This window comes from Aythya marila, assembly GCF_965140915.1.
Source record: "Aythya marila genome assembly, chromosome: 12".
In the NCBI taxonomy this organism is placed as follows: Eukaryota; Metazoa; Chordata; class Aves; order Anseriformes; family Anatidae; genus Aythya; species Aythya marila.
The window spans coordinates 19,165,954-19,186,275 of NC_139053.1; the positions used below are offsets into that span (position 1 = coordinate 19,165,954).

Here is a 20,322-nt window from a genome sequence, read left to right on the forward strand (position 1 = left end):
GGAATCTGGGTTTCCAAACCCAGCACCCGAGAAGGATTTGGCCCCTCCACCAGCAGGGGACAGGCAGCAGGACCGCCTCTCCCCCACCCACCCACCACCCTCCCTCCTCCCCGGCCACGTTTCAGCCAGCTCCCCGCCGCGCCGCCGCGCATTTTCCATCAGCCCTCATTAAAACAGCTCTGCCGCCGCACCTACGACACGCTCCATTAATTAATTAATTGATTGATCGGAGCCCCAGCTCCTGCCCTCCCTCCCACCCCCCCAACCCCTCCCCGTGGCACGGCCACCTGGCACGCAGCCGCTTCCTAACGAGCCGAAACGACGGCGCCTGTCCCCACAGCCGCGCTCCGTGTCCCCAAGTGTCCCTAAATGTCCCCAAGCGTGTCCAGCCACCCTCCACAACCCCATCCCGGAGCAGCCAGGATGAAGAGGTCCCTTCCCAGCACCCACAGAGGGGTCTGGGTGGCTCCCCCGGGGCCAGGAGCACCCCGATGGCTGGGGCCAGGAGCGGGGGGCTCCCCAGGGAGCAGCGAGCCCCCCAGGCGCGGTGCTATCAGCCCGCTGGCTTCCATCGATCTCTCCTCCATGGCTCATTGATCCGGCAAACGGCAGCGAGCAAAGTAATGAAGGCTCCTGAGGAGGGAGCAGAGCCGGAGAGGGACGGGTGGCGTGGTGCTACCACCACCCCGTGGGCTCCTGTGGTTTCATTCCCTGCCTCACCCGCCCTCGCCAAGGTGATGGAGGGCACCAAGAGAGCCAGGGCGGCTTTTTAGGCCCCTCGGAAATCACACCGGTGGCTCCTGCAAAGCCACAGCTGGGTTTTCGTGGCAACGGCCTCCTGGAGAGCTGGAGACAAGGGTGGCCCTCAATGCACCCCCTGCAAGCTGCCCCCAGCCCTGTGGGTCACTGCACGGCAACTTTCCTCAGCCGGCTGAGCGCACCCAAGGCACAGCCCCCACCTCCCCACGCCCTGCGCCAGCTGGAGGCTCCAAAACCTCACATATCCACAGGATGCTGCCGGCCCCTGAGCCTCTCCTCACCCCATGCGCCTCGGGACGGTGCCGGGTCGTGGGGGCGCACGGCCGGCCTCGCCTCGGCACCAGCCCGAGGACTTTTAAAACAAAAACCACCCGGGTTTGGGGGCACGTGTGCCAAGATCTGCGGCCAGAAAACCTCCACCAGCTGCGGAGGGGAGCAGCCAGCCCCCTGCTTTTTGGGGAAAAGGGGGGCACACACGGAGGCTCCGTCGCGCGGCACCGTTGCGCACCGCCTGGTGCCGCCGGGCATCGCGTGGCTCGTGGCCCAGCTCTGCACAGCGCTGCTGAGCCTCGCACGGCACTGCTGGGCACCCCACGAGCAGGGGGTGGGCATCACCCCGCACACCCCAACCCTATCTCAGCCCCATCCCCGTGCCCCCCAGCCCGGCCCCGCCGCGGGCCGCGCACGCTTTGCCGTCAGCGGCGCATTGTTCTCGGCGCGCGAAGCCCTTGCCCAGCAGATGGCAGGTATAACAAAGCAGCTTGCTGTGGCCAAGCCAATTATTTATCTAATTATGATTTACCACTTAACCACATGATCTTTCTGCAGAGTTGCGGGCAATTAAAACCGGGGTGATTATGTGGATTATGCAAATCGGCTGGAGCCGAGCGAATAAAATTGGAGATTAGGCTCTCGCGCAGGCTGGGTCTTGCACGGGGCAGGAGGGAGGCGAAGGGCGAGCGGGGCAGGGGCAGAGCCGGGGGCTCTGGGGCAGAGTTGGGAGGCAGGGAGGCGAGGTGAGGGGCCGGCTCCCTCCATCCCGATGCTTTTAGGGCATTTCGGCCCCCTCCAGCAGGGCCAGGAGGGGCTGTAGCCAAAACCCAGGCACCTCCGAGCAGCCAGGAGGTGAGCAGGGCTGGACCCAGCAGCTTGGTGACCCTCACCCTTTAATGCTTCAGGTTAATGAGAGCATCCCCCGTGGTTAGGGGCTGGGGGGGGGCCAGGATAGCACTGCCCACCGGTGCCAGGGATGCTCGGAGCCGCAGCACGGGGCAAGCAGCACTGCCCCGGCCCCACAGCACCACCACCAACCCCAGGACACGTCCCCAGCCCTTTGGGGCCACCCCAATTGCTTCTGGACCCCAGCAGAAAGCTCAGCCAGCACCAAGGATTCGCCGACCCCACTGCACCCCATCAGAGCCCACCCCAAAAAGGCTCAGCACCCCCGACGGGCACGCAACAAAGAGCTTACAACACCGGGTGGGGGGGGGGGGTTGGCGGGTATGAATAATGCAGCCTGGCAGATTACCCGGCCCGCCTGACTTGATAGGAGATTTATGCGCCGCGCGAACCCAGGAAATACAGAAGTATTAATGGTAATGCCTCTTGTCCTAGCAAAGGTCGCGGGCAATCTCCATCAATCCCGGCCGCGCCGCGCCGCCGCGAGGGCTGGGGAGGGGGCGAGGCGGAGAGGGGGCACCCGGCGGGACGGATGGATGGATGGACGGACAGACAGACGGACCCTGAGCTCGTGGAGGGTCCCACGCTGCCCCTCCATCGCTGCTGCACGTTTTATGAAGCCGCAGCTGGCACGGCATGGACTGGGGGGGGCAGGTTTTACCTCGGGAGAAGAAATGAACACTGGCAAACGGCAAATTTACGGCGCGGATTTTCGCTCCCCTAATACCGGCGCCATCTGCCAGCAATGGCTGGGAGACACCCTGCGTCCCGCAGCCCCCCCGTGCGCCCCAAATTCCCCCGTGGGGGTCCCCAAAGGGGCTCGCCCTCCACCTTGGCACCTCCAGAGGAGGGTTGGGCGGAGGAGCGGAGCTTTGCGCGGCGCTCGGCTGTGCGTTTGCACCCTGCAAAGCTTTTGAAACCCAGGGGAAAAAAAGAAAAAACGAGGAAAAAAGGAAAAAAAAAGAGAAAAAAAGAAAAAAAAATGAAAAAAAGAGAGGAAAAAAAAAGAAAAAAAAGAGAAATAATTAAAAAAAGAGCATGTTTGGGGGCACGGAGCAGCGGGGGAGGACGTGCTGGGGGGCGACGGAGCGTATGGCGCATCGCCACCTCCCAGCTCCTGCCCAGCTCGGCGCGAAGAGGCTGGGAAGAGAGCAGGGAAGGGGCTCCCGCAGAGCCCCCCCCGCGGGCTGGGTGCCCGGCGCCCCCTCCCCGGCCTCCCCCGCGCCAGGAATTAGCACGATTAGCGCCGGCGAGCCCACGTGCCGGTGCCAGGCAGGCTAGCCGGTGCCCCCGCGCGTGCAGTTCCTTCCCTTTTTTATTTTTTTCTTCTTTTTTTTTTTTTTTTTTTTTTTGCCTACAGTAATCCTCAGCCTTTAGAGCAAATTATTAAAATTCACTTATATTTAATCTGCCTGCTGGAATTAATTGAATTTTTACGCTTGGCAAATGTCACTCGGTGCGCTCTGCCTCCGAACGGGGGCCGGGCTGCAGGTGCGGCGGGCGCAGCCCCGGGGTTTTATCCCCCCCTTGGGGACACCCCCAGCCCCGGGGACGCTGGCAGGAGGTGGCAGGCACGGGACAGGCCCCCATGAGAGCCTCGTTTGGTGAGGTGCACGGGCACCAGGCTCCTTGTGTCCCTGCTGGGGTCCCTGGGGTGCCACCAGACCTTCCCGCTGCGCATGGGGCGTTAAACGGTCCCCAAATCGCTTCGCCCGGCAGGATTTATGGCACGGCTGACCCCATAACGCAGCGTGGTACCCCATGGCTTTCAGGAGGACGCGGGGAGCGAGGAGCATCTCGTTTCCAACCCTGCTGCACAGGTTGGGCAGGAAGGGGGACAAACACCCCACAAATGCCCTCTACCAGCCCCCGGTGTCCCCCCGCCACCCACGGGGCGCCCGTTCTGCCTCCTGCCCCATCGCCGGGCACCAGCAGAGCCGCCCAGGGCCAGGTGAGGCTATTTACTCAGCACGCCGAAACCCGGCGCATGCAACCTGCTGGCTGCCGGCTGGGAGATAAAAGACTTTCCTCCCCTCCTTCGCCTCCCTCCCCTCCTTCCCTCCATACTTCTTGAAAATTGCCAAAGCGTCTAATTTGCCTGCCTGGAAGGCCGAGGGAAAAGAGCCTCTCTCTGGCTGGGTAAGAAGCCCTGCAGACAAAGGCAGGATGAGCCACTCGGTGGTGCTGAGCCGAGGAGGCGCCCGGAGAGGGCTCGTGGCGAGGGGCAGGGTGGGTTCATCCTGCTCGGGGTGCTGGTGGCACGGCACGGCACGGCACGGCACCCCAGGGCAACCCAAACCCACGCACCCGCAGCTTCCCAAGCTTCTCGTCGGGGTGGCACGGGCAGCGTCCCCACGGGACACCCTGGGGACCATCCTGACGCCGTGGCTGGGCACAAAACGATCCCTGCTTGTCCTCGGGGACAGCACCCGGCTGTGCCATCAGCCCCTGGCTGGGGACGCTCATGCCCTGGGTTTGTAGGGTGGCTGGGGGGGGAAGTTTGGCGGGCAGGATGCGGGGACCCCAGGGCCAGGGCCGGCAACTTCCCAAGTGGAGTGGCGCTCGCTCGCCCCCCCCCCCCCCTCCCCCTGCCCGCCCGGGATTATCATAAATTAAGCCGTAATTACTCCATGGAAATTTACAGCACAAAGATGCGGCGCTAACAAGTGTGTTTCGCAGCACCGGGGGGAGATACAAAGCGCCATTGTCTGGCGGGCACAGAAAATCTGCTCGGCCACAACGCCACGGCCCGGGGACGGGGACACGGGGACGGGGACACGGGGACGGGGACACTCCGTCTCCATCCCACGGCCTGGAGCGAAGGGGACGGCCACGTGCAGCTCACCCGGGGGGTGTTTTCCCCGCGTGGGGGCACGGAGAGGGGCCGGGAGGCAGCAGAGCCACCCGGGGGGGGGATGGCACGAGGGGACACCCTGCGCCGAGCGGTGCCCCAGCTCCACGGCTCCTCCGTTGGCTCCCCGCTCGCTCCGTGCCGGCAGCTGAAGGCACGGCAGCACTAACAAAGGCTCCGAGGTGGCAGGATGTCTCCTTTATTCCCGCTGCAGGCGAGACAGGCACGTTTGCTCCCAGCTCTTTCATCCTGCCACGCGGGACGGCTCGGTCGGGGGAGCCGCGGCGCTTGACACTCGCCGAGGGGATGCGCCGGGGCCGGCTTTTCATCTCGGGCTTTCATCTGCATCCAAAGGGGAAGCACCACGGCGAGGCAAAGCTGGTGCTCAGCATCTCCCCTCCGTGCTCCGTGCTCACCGAGGCGGGGGGGAGAAGCAGCAGCGGGCTCCAGCGCCGCCTCCCCGCACCCCCCACCGCCCAAATCTGCGCCTCGCTGCCACCCAAGGGTGCCCCCCTCCCCGCCTCGACGCCATCCCCGTCATCTCCCAAGCCTGGCACGCACGGGGTTAACAAATAAAACCCTTGGGGAGGGGAGGGAGAGCGGGGGGGGGACAGGGACGGGTGCCAGCGCGGGGTGTCCCCCCCTCCTTTTCTTTCCCGCGCCCCTCTCGCCGCCGGCGCGCTCAGCGCCGGTGCTGCCTGCCACGCTCCTACAGCTGTCACAGGCATTAAAAAATAATAATCAATGTGGAAAAACAACAACGCAGCGCGAAAAATTTCAGGCGGCTAAAACAAATACGGCAATAAAAGGAGCCGGGGATCCTCGCGCAGCTCGCCGTGCAATTAAGCAGTTTTCTGCTGTACGCCGATAATCACCTAATTATACTATTAATGACAGTTCAACCTGCTCGGAAATAAAAGGACATTCTTCCATAACAGGATGCCAGCTGTTTGTTACAGATGTCAAACATCTTTAAAGCATTATTATTAAAAGAAGGGGGGAAAAGGAGAAAACCCTGCAGAAACGCAGCCCCCCCCCCTTCTCCCTTTTCCCCTCCGCCTTGTGCGCGCGCTCGCAGCGGGGCCAGGCTGCACCCCAAGGTGGGTGCCATTAAATTAAATAATTCCTGGCGGGGATATTGCCACGGGTGACACGTCTCCGGCTGCGGGGGCCTCATTGCTTCACCCCCCCAGACGCAGACGTGCATCAGGGTTTTTATTCCCGGCCGGTGGCTCTTTGAAGCACGCCGGCCTTTGACATCTGGCAGCGTGGAGGTGTCAGAAATATCCAACGTGGGCTGGTGCCACCAGGCAGCGGTGCTTAATTCGGCGTGGGAGGAGGAAATAAAATAAAAAATAAATAAAAAATGATAGAAAAACGCATAAAAATAGAGAGGAGGGGTGAGCACGGATGCCAGGCTGGGGCAGGGGTGGCCCCGCTTTGAGCCTCGAGCGCCGGTGCCGCGCACGTGCCGCCGCGCCGTGCCAAGGAGCGGCCCCGGCCCCCGGCAGGTGCCACCAGCCGGTGCCAAAGCAGCGGGCGGCGGAGGCGGGGGGGCCGCGGCGAAGAAAGGAAGCACCTGCTGCCCCAAAACCCGCTGTGGGGTTGAAGGTGAGCGGCACACGGGAGCGGCACCACGGCACGGGGGGCGCAGCTGGGTGGGGATGCTGGGGAGAGCCCCGAAAGCTCGCTGCCTGCACCGGTTTTTGGGGGTGGACAGACCCCCGCCGGGGTGATGTCGGGGTGATGTTGTGCGCCCACCCGAGCGGCAGCCCCTCGTTCCACCCTGTCCTATATAGCCGCGGGTAAATCTGTCCTTAAAACCATTGGGAACCAGGCTTAACCCAGGAATAAAGGGATTACGGAGAAGGTGGGTGGGAGGGGGGGGAAGAAAAGAGGGAGGAAAAGGGGGTGAATGGGAATAATTCCCCTCCGCGCCCTCCTCCAAGCTGCGGGTGTTCCAGGTGCCAGCAGGGCCCTGGCACGAGCAGGGGCAGCGCAGGGTGGCCCTGAATTTGGGGAGGGCAGCCCCCGGTGCCGGCTGCGTGCCCGTGTGGAGCTGGGGGGGCACCAAACGAGCCCCAGCCCTGAGCAGCAGCCACAGAGCTGGCCCCTGGGCAGGCACTGAGCTGGCGTCAGCCCCACTCGGCAGGGAAAAGCCCTGGGGAAGTGTCACCCCCGTCCCCGGGTCCCCACCCGGCGCGCAGCCCTCGCCCTCCGCCGCGCTCAGCCGTCCCCTTCCCCTCGCCCCCTTCTTTCTCCCCGCCCTCCCCTTGTCAAATAATCACGGGGAAGCTGGAAAGTGGTTGACATGGTTGCCATGGCGACCGAATTTAGGACTGGCGAGGAGAGGAGGAGGAGGAGGAGAAGGAGGAGAAGGAGGAGGAGGACAGCGGGGTGGGCGAGGGAGGAAGGCAGGAGGGCTCCCCGGCACGCTGCGCCCCGCGGCGCCACCCGGCGCCCCAAGAGCATCACCCCATAACGCAGCCCCTGCTCCCACACCCGGCGAGGAAGAGGAAGGGCGAGGAAGAACCCGGCTCCTGGCAGGGCTGCCACGCTGCCCTCGCCGGGGGGGCCGTCCCCGAGCACCCCAAAAGCAGCCGGGGGCGGCCGTCTCCACCCGAAAGCAGCCGGGCCGGCGCGGTGACTCACGCCGAGCGGGTGTTTACGCGGCATCACCCAGATACCTCCATCTGCTTTGATCCACGGGCTAAATATTGCCGGCCCCGGCGTAAAAATAGGAACCATTTAGGAAGGCCCTGAGTCAGCAGCATCCTCCGCTGCGCGCCGGCACCCGCCGGGGACGGGGAGGCACCGAGGGCCCCGTCCTGCTCCGCCGGGGGAAAACCTCGCCGCCGGCTGCTGCCATGAGACGCGGAGGAGGCTTTTGGGGTTTTCTTTTTTTCCCCTGCTGGTTTCTTTCGGTGCTGCTGGAGCCACGGGACCAGCCTGGCCCCGTGGCGGAGCTGCCGGCGAGATCCCTTTTATTAAGGCCGAGCGGGTGCCCAAATAGGGGGGATGGTCCCAAAGGGATGGGGAGCCCCAAAGGGCCACGCGCATCAGGGTGCCAAATCAGGGTGCAGACAACCAGGCCCCCGGGGGATGCTGCTGTCCCCAGGGGATGCTGCTGTCCCCGAGGGATGCTCTCTGTCCCCGAGGGACGCTGCTGTCCCCAGGACAGCCACCCCAGCATCACCTCCGGGAAAGCCGCTCCGGCGTCACCCGTCCCAGCCCCAAACGCGGCGAGGCGCAGCGTGGGGCACGGGGAGAGCCCAGGGAGGTGGCTGTCCCCAGCAGGGCTCCTGCCGCTGAGTCACCGCCACCAGCAAACCGCTCGGCGGAGCCCCTGCGAACCCGGGGCCGCGGGGGGGGGGCTGAAATTTCCACCCTCTTTGCCCCCACCTGCGCCGGGAGCAGCCCCGGCGGTGCGCGGCGCCTGCTGGCTTTGACAGCCCCTCCAACAGCGTTTTCCTTAATTGCTTGAAATCTCACCGGGCTGACACTTCCACGCTCCTCTCTCTCTCCCTCTCTCTCTTTTTTTTTTTTTTTTTTCGCTTTTCTCCTTTTTTTTTTCCCTTTCCCCTTTTCCCCGAGCTGCCTGGGAAGCAAATCGACCACCTGATGGATGCTGTGAGCGAGCCGGAGCTGGGGGGGCTGAGCCAGGGGCGGCGGGGCTGGGGGCTCCTTCTGGGCACCCCCCATTTTTCCCAGCTTGTCCCCCCCTTTCCCCAGCTTGCCCCCCCGTTTTCCCAGCACGAAGGCTGCCTGGTTTTCCGAGGGGCAGGAATTAGTGCCCGAGCAATTACAGGGTGAGCCAGAAGTTTCACGCAACAGGAGCCGCCGGTAAACACAGCTCGGGATGAAATTCCCCCAAAATCCCAGCCCCTCTCCAACGCGGGTGCCCCCCACCCCCACCAGGAGTCGTGTGTGTCCCCCCCCGGGGTGCACCCCTGAGGGTGGCAGCACCCCTGAAGGGGTTTGGGGGCAGCATCGCTGCTCGGTGCCAGCAGCCAGCGAGCATCCCCAAAGCTCTGGGGGGGGGTTAGGTGGGATGTGACACCTCTGCCCCCCCCCCCCCCCGGGGCTCCCCGTTTTGCCCGGTGCCCCCCCCCGGTGCGCGGAGGCGCAGGCGCGCTCGGCAGCGGCTTGTCTCCTCTCCGACCCGCCACATGCAAAAGCCATTTCCTGAAACAAACAGCCCCCCCACACGGGTCCCCCCCCCTTCGCCACACCGCCGGGGAAACCGCCGAGCAGGGCACGGCCCCCCCCCAAGGGAGACGGGGTCCCGGCGGACCCCCCCTTATCCACCTCCGGGCTGCCGGGGGGCGCCCCCCCCCCCGCTCTCCATCCCGTGCGCGCATCCTGAGCGCGCCCCCGAGGCGTGCGCCCCCCCCAAAACACACCCGACACCGCTTTGGGGGGGGGGCGCAGGGGTCGTTTTTTCCCGGCTGGGGCGAAAAAGCAAAAGTTTGGTGCCCCCCGGTCCCCTGCGCGCGGAGTGGCACGGGGGGGGCAGCACCCGATGCGCCCCCCCCCCCCTCCCCGGAACCCCCAAACGCAGCGAACCCCCTTTTTTCCATCGGGGGAGACGGGGGGGGGCACGGCGACACCCTGGGGGCTCCCGGAGGAAGAGGAGAAGGGAGGAAAAAAACGCCCCCCCCCCAAAAAAAAAAAACCCTTCTGGGGGTGCCCTACAGCTGGCCGGACCCCAAAATGCTGCCGGAGAAAGTTGCCCCCCCCCCGCTTTGAGGACAAAGGGGAGAGAGGTGGCCCCGAGGTGGGGGTGGGGGGGGGACACCCCAAGGAGCCCCCCCCCTCCCCGGGGGGGTCACATCGCGCGTGGGCTTACCTGGTAAGTAATAGAGGGGTGGTTTCAAGCCGAACATGATTTAACGCTACAGTTCCATTGCGGCCCGGGAGGGGTGCGGGAGGGGGGGGGGGCAAAAAATAAATAGGAAGGCGGAAAAAAAACAATAATAAAAAAAAAGCAGCCGAGGCGAGGCGAAGAGGATGCGCCGGGAAGCGAGGAGGAGGAGAGAAAAAAATAATAAGAAAAGAATAAGAATTAAAAATAAAAAAAAAAATCCCCCAAAAATTAGCGGCGAGCCACACGGAGGGGGGTTGGAAAAAAAATAAACCAGAAGCGAAAAAATACCGCGGGGCGGGGAGGGGAGGGGAGGGGAGGAGGAGGAGGAGGAGGAGGAGGAGGAGGAGGAGGAGGAGGGCAAATGGAGAGTGCGGGGGGAGGAGGAAGAATCCAAATTGCAGCAGCAGCAGCGCGGGGCGCCGGCGGGGGGCGGCCGGGGGGGCAGCGGCACGGCCGGGCAGAGCCGGGCTGGGGGGTGCTGAGCGGGGCTGAGAGGGGCTGAGCCGGGCAACGGAGCCGTGCCGAGCCGTGCCGGGTGGTGCCGAGCTTGCCCTGCGCCCCCCCCCGCCTCCCTTTTTTTTTTTTTTTTATTTGCGCCCCCCGAGACGCGGCCGGCACGCGCGCAAAAAGGGGGCGAGGAAGAAGAGGAGGAGGAAGAGGAGGAGGAGGAGGAAGAGGAGGAGGAGGAGGAAGGCGGCGGGACCCTCGGCAGCCCCCCCCCCGAAGCCGGGGGGGCACCCCCTGAAGCCGGAGAGCCCCGTTACTGGGGTGTCCCCCCCACCCCTATCCATGCCCGAGGAGGGGATGGGGATAAAATAAGGATGGAGAGGGGGGGGAAAAGCGATGCGGGGGGGGGGCAGAAAAGTGCCCCCCCACACACACACCCCCCCCCGGGCTAGGCTGAGCAGGCGGCGGGGAAGGCAGGCTGAAGGCAGGCTGGCCCCTCGATCAATTTCCATGCAGGGATCATTATCGGCAAATTGGCAAGCTGGCGGCCTGACAGCAGATTTGTCTCCCCTAATGAACGGGGGGGGGGCGGGAGGGGGGCAGCTGCTCGGCGCCCACCCCCACCCCCCCTCCCTGCTGCCTGCCCATCGCATCCCATGCAGCATCCAGCACCAGGTGGAGGGGGGGGGGTGCAGCCGGAGAGACCCCCCCCCCCCCCAAAAAAAAAAGGGAGCCCCTGGACCAAAGGGGGAGCCCCCCGGGGATGCTGGTGGGGGGGTAAAATTAAAAAAAAATAAGAAGAAAGGGAAAAAAAATAATAAAAAACAAGCACAGAGTGGGGGGGGGGCGCGCTCCAGCACCGTGGAGGGGTCCGGAGAGGGGGGGGGGGCCCTGATTTAAGGAAAGGAGAAACGGGGAGGGAGGGCGTGGGGGGGTAGGGGGGGGGCGCTGAGGGCTCGCTTCTCACCCCCCCTCTGCCCCCCCCCCCCCCGGCCCCTCTGTTCCCAAAGTGCCTCGGGTCGAGCCGCCGCCGCCGTGCGCTATCGCTCGGTGCAGGGCCGGCCACATCCTGTGCCAAAAACCGCCCCCCCCACCCCCCCTCTCCGCGGTCCCCCCCCCCCCCACTCCGCCGCCTTCCGCCCCGCCGCTGGGGGCACGGGCAGGGGGCAGGGGGCAGCGGGCACGCGCACGGGGACGCGCAGCTGCCCCCCCCCCCTCCAGGAGCGCATCCCCATCAGCACCCTCTGGGGGTGGGGGGGCTCTCCCAGGACCCCCCCCCCCCCCAAATCCTCACCCCAATTCCCCTGATCTCCGCTGTGGGGTTTTTATAGGGTTTGCAACCCGCTGGGCTCACGCAACCATCGGCGGCGCCGAACAGGGCCCCCCCACCCCCCCTCCTCACCCACCCCGCGCTGCCCGTCCCGTCCCCCCCCCCCACCCCTCCCCAACCGATGGCATGAGCCATAAAAATTAATTTGCAAACATGTCATTACACAATAGCTGTACAGGCAATAAACCTGTAATTACAGGCCAATGGCGGAGCGGGGCTGCGAGGGAGGGACGCGCCAGCCTGCCAGGTTGGGGTTTGGGGTTTGCCCCCCCCCCCCCTTTTCCCTTACCTCCCCCCCCCCCTCCCTCTCCACTGCTCCCTTTGTTCATTATGCAAACGAGCGTTGCTTCACTCCTGGAAGTTGGGCTCCACTTCAAAGGGGCACGCTGCCTCCGCTCCCTGCAGCCCCTGGGGGAAGCCCAAAAATCCTGGAGGGCAGCAGCACCCCCCCGCAACCCCCCCCCCACCCCTTTAGGGAACCACCCCCCCTCCCGTAACCCTTGGGGCCCCCTTTTGGGATGGGGAAACCGAGGCACGGTGCCCCGTTGGGAAACCAGCCCCTTTGCGCCATCGGCCCAACCGAATTCTCCGCCACCCTCCTCCTCCTCCTCCTCCTCCTCGGAGGCCCCCGGTTCGCAGAAACCCAAAAAAAAAAAAACAAAACGGGGGGGGGGGGGGGGGCACACGGGGACGGTTGGATGGCCAACGAACGCCCCGCCTGGGTTTTACCCACTTACCGCCCCGCGGGGTGCGGGGGGGACGGGGGCACCTGCCAGCCGGCTGCGCTGCGCCTCGCCTCGGCCCTCGTTAGCGGGAGCCTTGACGAGCCTTGACCCAGTTCCCCGAGAGCCTGGAGGATTAATTGGGTCCCGCTCGCGCGGAGCCGCCGGGAGCTGGGGCAGGTGCCAGGCGGCATTAGCAAAGCATGAGAGCGCAGCTCGCCGCCGGCACGGCCCACGCAGCACCAGCGAGACGGGGAGAAGGTGGCCGGGGGTGGCACCGGGTGCTCCCGGCTCCTCCGACCCGCTTGGCCGGCTGCCACCTTCCCCACCGGGGCACCGCAGATGTCCCAGGGGTGCCCGACCTCTTCCGGGAGGGGTCTGACCTCCCCCTGGGCTCCCCAACCTCTCCAGGGATCGCCAACCTCTCCAGGGATCCCCAACATCCCCCTCAACCTCTCCAAGGATCCCCAACTCTCCAGGGATCCTCAACCTTCCCCTGAACCTCTCCAAGGATCCCCAACCTCCCCCCCAACCTCCCCAAGGATTCCCAACCTCTCCAGGGATCCCTGATCTCCCCAAGGATCCCCAACCTCCCCCCCAACCTCTCCAAGGATCCCCGACCTCTCCAGGGATCCCCGACCTCTCCAGGGATCCCCAACATCCCCCCCAACCTCTCCAAGGATCCCCGACCTCTCCAGGGTTCCCTGACCTCCCCAGGGATCCCCGACCTCCCCGCAGGCACCCGCAGCCCCACCAGGACACGCGTGTCCTGACAGGGTGCCACATCCATCCTTGTGCGCTCCGGTCCCCACCGATCTGGATGCTGACCCCAAACCACCTCACCCTGGGGAAATTGAGGCACGGCCGGTCCCCCATGGCTGGCACCGGCCTTGCAGCAGCTCCTCACCACCCACGTCCTGCCCGGGGGGGGTTTAATCTCAAAAATCCCGTGGCGAGCTTGTGCGCGCCTGGTCCCCGCCGGCCCGGGGCGAGCACATCCCGTTACGAGCTCCTCGGCCTCCCCCGTGATATTTATGACCCTATAATCACCACGGCCCGTTCCCACCGCTCCGTAAACAATTTCCTCCCCAGCCTGCCAAGCCCGTGTGCGACGCGGGATGCCGTCCTCCCCGATGTGCACCCCACAACCCAGCACCCCAAAATTAGGTCCCGGGCCGGGATGCAGGCGGGGACCCCCCACCCGCAGCCCCCGGCGCACGGGGCCGAATAATCAAAGCGGAGCGAGCGCCGGCCTCCCGCAGTAAATAAGCGGCTCAGCAATGATTTCCTGCTCTTGTTGACCTTTGACTATGCAGAATAAAGACATAAATCCATATTTTAAACCCATCTGAGCGCCAGCCAGGCCCACAAAGCCATTTACAGCCTCCGATTTGGACGGGGTAGTGAGCAGGAAAGCGATGGTTTCTTGAGGTGACATTCCCCAGGAGGGAAATGAAGTGTTTTATTTGCAGATATATAGGGCACGGTCGTTCCTCCGCTTCCCCTTCCCTCCGCCCTCGGCTCATAAATAAAACATACGGCCGTGTAACTGGCTAATTACGGGAGGATGGCAAAACCCGCCGGTCGCTGGGAAAAGAAATCAGCTTTTTAATCATCTCGCTTTCCTCGCCATCAAACTTGAGGAGAAACGGGCGTTTCGGGCACCAGTGGCGCCCCGGGACGGCCCCGTAGTGCCACCAGAGACTCTCCGGTGGCTCGTAGGCCCCCGCTGAGGTTGTGCGCCCCGATCCCTCGCAGCAATTCCTGGGCTCGGCTGGGGGGGGGGTCAGGTTTTTTCCCTTTTTTTTTTTTTTTTTTTTCCCCTGGACAGAGCTGAGCGGCTGCGGGGAAAAGGATGTCTTTGAAAAGTCTAATTGTTCCTTACACATTAGATACATTAATGAGGTCTCTGATCAACCGGCTGGCTCTCTGGCAAGGAGGCTTCAAGTAGCAATTTTCCATTTGTGTTTCAAATTTTAATGAATGTTCCTGTCTCCGGCTGCGATGCGCGGTGATAATCCGCACGGCTCGGGTCAGCGCGGGAGCAGGGGCTGCCGCACGGGAGGGCTTTTACAAGGGTTTGATTTCTTTGGGGAATAGTTCATACAAAAAATGGTAATGGCAGCAGACAGTCTTCATTTCCCATTGGCTGCCGGCGCCCGAGAGCTACAAATCAGAGGGTTATTATTTCTTTCCGATGTCCCTAAAGTATCCTATATCTTTAGCAGGAGAGTAAAGTTCAGCCCCGATAAGATTGCGGTGCCGGGCGCGACGCCTTCCCGCGCTGCTTTTGCTTTTCGCCAGCCCTCTCCTTTCCCCGCAGCAGCCACCGGGACAGGGACAGCCTGGGGAGCACCCTGGGGACACTCTGGGGACACCCTGGGGGCACCCTGGGGGTATCCTGGGGGTATTTGGGGGGTACCCGGGGGGCAGCATCCCCCAGCCCCCCCCCCCGGGCACAGGGCAGGGCCCCCGTCCCCCATCCGGGGGCTGGATCCGGAACCCACCCCGCCAGGCCAGGCTTTTTATAACCTTGTTTTGGCATGCCTGCCATTAACTTAATTTAACATCCATATTGCCGCTACTTAATTAAATAGATGAACTCATTTTACATTTGCAAGTCTTAATTCATCCTGAACAAAATTGGCCGTGTTTCGTTCTTTCTACGCTACCAGCTCCCCGGAACAAATGACTGCCTTTTGTAGTTAACTGCTAGTACAGGTTAAAAGCTAATTAGCAGCCCGGGTTGGGTGTTAACTTCCTTATTTATCACCCGGCGCCACTCGATGAGCGAGGGGGCGCGGGCTGGCACTTCCTCGTCCTCGCGTGGGCCCCGTGCCCGCTTGGGTGGTGCCTGCGCTCCTGGGGCAGCGGCGCTGGATGCGTGCGTGGCACACAGTGCTCGGGTGCTCGATGCGTGGAGCGTGGTGCTGGGTGCTCAAAGCGTGATACTCGGTGCTCAGATCATGATATTAGGTGCTCAGAGCATGGTGCTCAATGCACACGCTGCTGGATGCACGGTGCGTGGTGCTCAGTGCACGGCGCACGGCGCGTGGTGCCCATCACGCTCCCCCAGCACCCCACAGCACGGCGTAACAAGCTCACCAGCACCCAACCATCACCCAAACACCTCGAGAGAGCGCCCTCCCAACCCCAAGCTCGCCACCCTGCAAGGAGCTCCCAGCACAACCTCCCCGGGAGGATGTGGGGAGAGGCGCAGGCAGCGAGCGCGGCCACGGCGCTGTAAGGCACCACCGGCTCCGGTGCTCCCGGCTGGAAAAGCCCAAGCCAGCGTGCCCAAATCCTGCCTGTGCCCCAATCTTGCCCCTCTCCCCACCCGCAGTTCCCACGCCGCTGGATCTGGCCCCGCGTGGGCAGCGGGACACGGCACCGCCGCGGCGGGGTGCACGGAGAGGCGGGGAGGGGGGGGGAGCCCGGCTGGGCGATGCTCCGGCTCCGAAGGCTGGCTTGGCAGGAAGCCGGCTCCAGGAAGGCTCATCTGGTTTGACTAACAAATTGCTAACTGCTTCCCCCGAGGCAGGTGGAAGGAAACAAGCTCTGCTGCTGTAAACAACCCCCCAGCCCCTGCTTCCCACCCCCTGCCCAGCACGGCCCCCCCCCCGGGGCAGCGGCTAGGGGCAGGTTGAGGCAGGAAAGCGCTTGTGAAATTCCCCCCCGCCGCCCCGGCGCGCTCTGATGCAAGCCCCGACGGCTGTTATGAGGCTTGGGGAGGGCTCCCCCCCCCAAAAAAAAAAAAAAAACAAAAAACAAAAAAACGGTGGCCAGGGGGGACCCCCCATGCGCTGCACCCTTGTGGTTCCTGTGCCTTGGGGCCGCTCGCTCCCCGCGCAGGGTGATGCAAAGCTCGCAACGGCCCCAGCCAGGGCAGCGCCTCGTGATGCAGGGGACAGGGTGGCACGGTCCCCAAGGGAGCAAATCCCACTGGTTTTGGGAACGGGTGCACCCCGGGGGGCGGCGTGGCCCCGCAGGGGTCTCCCCGCTGTCACACCGCTTGGCCCCGCTGCTCGCGGCCCCGCTACCGGCTCCCATCCCCGAGCGGATGGAGCGAGGGGCCCGATAAAAATCTGCCCGGCCCCGTAAACCGAGCTGCGTCCTCCTGCTGAAATAACAGCGAGGGGAGGCGAGGAGGGAGCTCCAGTTACCTGGAGCGGGGCCAGGCGGCTCCGCGGGCGCCGAGCCGGGGACGTGGGGCTGGGGACACCCATCCCCGGCTCCACAGCCCCAAATTGGCGCCCTTGGAGCCACCCGGCCGGAGCACGGAGCTGTTTTTCCTGCTCGCCGCAGTGCCCGCCGTGCCACCCCACGCCGGCCGGGGGCAAGGAGGCGTCCCCACCCCACGCCAGTCTTTCAGGTCTTGCGCCCGAGCCGGCGCCTTCAGGGTGCCAGCGGTCCCGCGGGGACATCACCCTCGCCCGGGGGGCCACCTCCGTGCCTCGGGGGACGGCAGCGCGTCGGGGCGGCGGTGTTCAGAGCGCAGGAGTTCATTAACCGGTTTTAATTTGCGCCCCCCCCCGCCCTACACACACACTTCTTCCTGCCACAACCGCCACGCTGGCGTTCCGGCTGCACCCCACGGCGCAGAAGGCGCAGCGAAATAAACCCTGGGGGCCGGCCCCAGCCCTTTTGGGAAGAGGGAAAATCACCAGCGGGGTCCTCTCCGGCCCCTCCAGCTCCCCAAAAGCCTGCGGTGCTGCCTCACCCCCTTAATATCATCCCCACCAGGCCCCCATCCATCCCAAATCCCCGCCATCAGCAGAAGCAAACGCCGGGGGCCGTAGGGAGCGGGCGGGTAAGACGATAAGAGCTCCCTGCGCCGCAGAGATAAATAGCCCCAGCAGCGAGGAGATGGCTTCGGCTCGGAGCTAATAGGGGCTGTCAGGGCGCTTTAGGGGCCGAGCATCGTTTCGGGGCCTGACGGGGAGGACGCCGACAGGAAGCGACAAGGAAGCTGAGCAGAAAGCGACAGGCAGTACACAAAGAGCATGTCCTCTGTAAGTGGCGATAAACCTCGAGAAAAAAAAAAAAAAAAAAGGAAAAAAAAAAAAAAAAAAAAGGGAGAGAAGCTAAATCAGTTGTTTAGCCGATGTACCACATGCTGACAGGGCAAATGTGAAGGCTTTTATGGCCACATGGGTTTTCATTTGCAGTTATTCATAGCGGAGCCGGGCGCTTTATCTCACTTTACATTATGTGCAACCACAATGCAGACACTTGCACCGCAACGCGCTGCCTCCCCTGGAAAATATTAATATGTAAATGTCAGCCTCGGAAGGGCAGGAAGGGAACGGCGGGCTGCAGGGGAGATAAAACCGGCCCTGAAAGGGAGGGCGACGAACGGGACCCCCCCTCGCCGGGCACCTGTGTCTGGGGGCAGCGGGAGCCTGGGTGCGCGCACGCGGGCACGTTCACTGGGTGGGGATGGGGTGCACGTGCACCCCCTGCACGCCCCCAGCCGCCCAGCACGCCCTCTGCAGAGCCTGCACCAGCATCTCAGCAGGATGGACCCCCCCGTTGTGCACACGGGACCCCCCCGGTGCACGTGGGACCCCCCCGGTGCACGTGGGACCCTCTCCGTGCACATGGGACCCCCTTGCGCGCGTGGCACCCAGCTCACAACCCCGACGGCGCACGCCTTGGGGGGCTGCAGCCCGTTGCGGGGACCCCCCCGTTGCCCCCCACCTGTGCCAACGAGCAGGGGACGGCCCCGTGCCCGCGCCCACAGCACGGCCACGTGGAGAGGCCGCCGGGCACTGCGGGTTTTTGGAGGCGGCCCCGCCTGGGCGCAGCGTGCCAGCGCCTGCAAAGCCCCCGGCGGGCAGCGCTCCAGCCCTGCCTGCTGTTCCCGGGCTCCGTTCCTCTCTCCGAGAGCCTCCAGCCCCGGGGGTAGTGCCAGACTGACAGCCTGGAGGCTATTTATTCGCAGGCAGAGGCAGCGGGGAGCTGCTGGCGGATGCAGGCGCCTTTGTCCTAAAGGGAAGTTTCGCTCCCGGCCGCCTCCGGGCTGCCCCTGCTCTCACCCGGCCTCCCTTTCTGCCCCCGAGCCCTGCTGCGGGGCGCACCCCACAAACGGGGGTCCCAAACTTTGGGGAGGGGGCTGGGGGGGCTGCAGGTGCCACCGTGTGCGCGCTGTGCCACCGCAGGCCTCGTCACCACGTCCCCGAACCCGCAGCGAGGGGATGCCAGCAGGCTGCCACGGCCTCTGCGCAACGGGGGGGCCCCTTGGCATCGCCCCCCCGGCTGCGTGTGCCCAGGAAAGGGGCTGGAGGTGGATCCCAAAGGGTTGCGGGTGGGCACCCAGCCCCTGGGCTTTGCAGCAAGCAGCCGGGGGGGGCACCTCCGCCAGCATCCAGCCCCCCCCAGGCCGTTACCAGGAGCAGCGCTGGCAGCCAGCACTGGCACGGGGACAGGCCCAGGAGGGGGCCGCCCCCGAGCCCCTCGGGGAAGGGAACAATCCCCGGGCATTTCTTTTTTTTTTTCTTTTTTTGGCAGGCCCCGTGCATGCTGCCCCCCCTCTCCTTTTTTTTTTTTTTTCCTGCGCCCCCCTGCCCGTCCTCCTCCCGCGCTGGGGCGCGGAGCTACAATTAAATCAGTGTTCTGCTAACAATCTGCCGGCTAATAAGGCATTTTCCTCCCTCTCCCTCCTCCCCCCCACTCCACCCCAATCCGCGTGTGATGGGAGCGCTTTGATATGAGAGTGGACTCTAATGGGTTCGGTGTAAGGGAGCCTTAATTTATTACGTGCCTGTAATTGATGTTTGTATAAAGTAGCTCTTACAGCTCCTCAGAGCGGGAGATGAAAAGCAATCAGTCAGCCATTTGCCTCGAAAAGGAAGGAGAGAGGAGAAGACAGACAGCGAGAGAGAACCAGACGTACTCATCAAGCCTGGAGGAAAAAAAAAAAAGCACCAGCAAAACAGCGGAACAAAACAAAATCCCCCCCGCCGGCGGCTCCAGCACCCCCCGGGTACCACCTTTGGGCACCGCCACCGTTCCTGCGCGCCCCCCCCCAGGGATAAATCCCAAATTGGGGGGCACGGCAGGGCAGGATGAGGCCCCCTCCCCGGCGGTGGCACGCGTGGGGCGGCAGCAGCCGGTGCTGAGCTGCCCTAATGACGGCGGGCGCTGGGGAGTCACGTGCAGCCCAGCGCCGGCTGGGGAGCCGTACGTCACCGGCCCCGGCGAAGAGAGAGAAAAAAAAAAATAAAAAAAAAAAATAAATAAAATAAAAATCGGTGCTAAATTGAATCAATCCATCTTGGAAATGGCTCTTGTCAGCCCGTGGCGGCGGGAGAGGGAGCAGGGCGAGGGATGGACGGCGGCACCGCGGCACGGCTGGGGGACCCTGCCGGCCCCACGGCGCTCGCCAGCCCTATAGGATGGATAGCGGGGTCCTCCCGGAGCAGAGAGGGAAAGGACCCCAAATACCCGCCACACAGGGTCTCCATGGATCCCTTCTCCTCTCTCCAGCCCCTTTTCGCCCCTGCTGTGCCTCAGTTTCCCCATAAAGTTTCCCCCCATGTCTCCCCAGCTGGGTTTCTCCTCTCTGGAGCGGCGCAGGCACCGATCCCTGCGGGGACAGGGCCGTCCCCATACCCAGCTGCTCCCAGTGCCCCCCAAAACCCTATACCCAGGGTGCTGGGCACCGTGCAGGGGGCTGGGTGGGTTCCCCAGCGCGGGGAGACAAAGGTGGCACAGACACAGCCGGATCCTCGTGCCCGGGACCCGCAGCCTGGCAAATAAAAAACCCAAGGGGGCAGCGGGGCCGGGAGCAGCCCCGGTGATTGATGTTCCACCCAGGCGCCCGCTCCGAGCAGATCTGTCACCCAGACAAGCTCTCTAAAAGCCGCCGCAGGGCCAGATTTATCCCCAGCCCGGGCCGGGGGCCATCAATCCCTCGGGGGGATGCGGGCAGCGGGGGGGTTAGTGCCATCCAGACCCTACAAGGAGCCCAACGCCTGCTGCCCCCGGGCGCACCACGGGTCCCAAATCACCCCCTGATGGGGACGGGACAAGGATGGGGATGGGAGGAGCGGGTCCCCAAACCCCACACCGTGCAGGGAACGGGATTTGGGCACGGGGAGGCCCCGTGCCATGAAGCCCAGCCGCTCGCAGCCCCTCCAAAAGGGAATTAAGAGAGGGGGAACCC

At 64.3% G+C, this 20,322-nt stretch overlaps 1 protein-coding gene across 6 annotated transcripts in view; it reads right to left on the reverse strand.

Annotated features, from left to right (window-relative positions):
- Positions 1-20,322, reverse strand: part of GSE1 (Gse1 coiled-coil protein) — a gene marked incomplete at its 5' end in the record, with an annotated part of 94,379 nt that overhangs the window by 17,497 nt on the left and 56,560 nt on the right. Inside the window, one exon of one of the 6 annotated variants that reach the window (XM_082770255.1) lies at positions 9,639-9,907. The exons of the other annotated variants lie outside the window; for them this stretch is intronic. Within the exon in view, the coding sequence (XP_082626381.1) occupies positions 9,639-9,675 (37 nt within the window). Of the gene's footprint in view, positions 1-9,638; positions 9,908-20,322 lie in introns of those variants that run through there. 6 annotated transcript variants of the gene reach the window in all.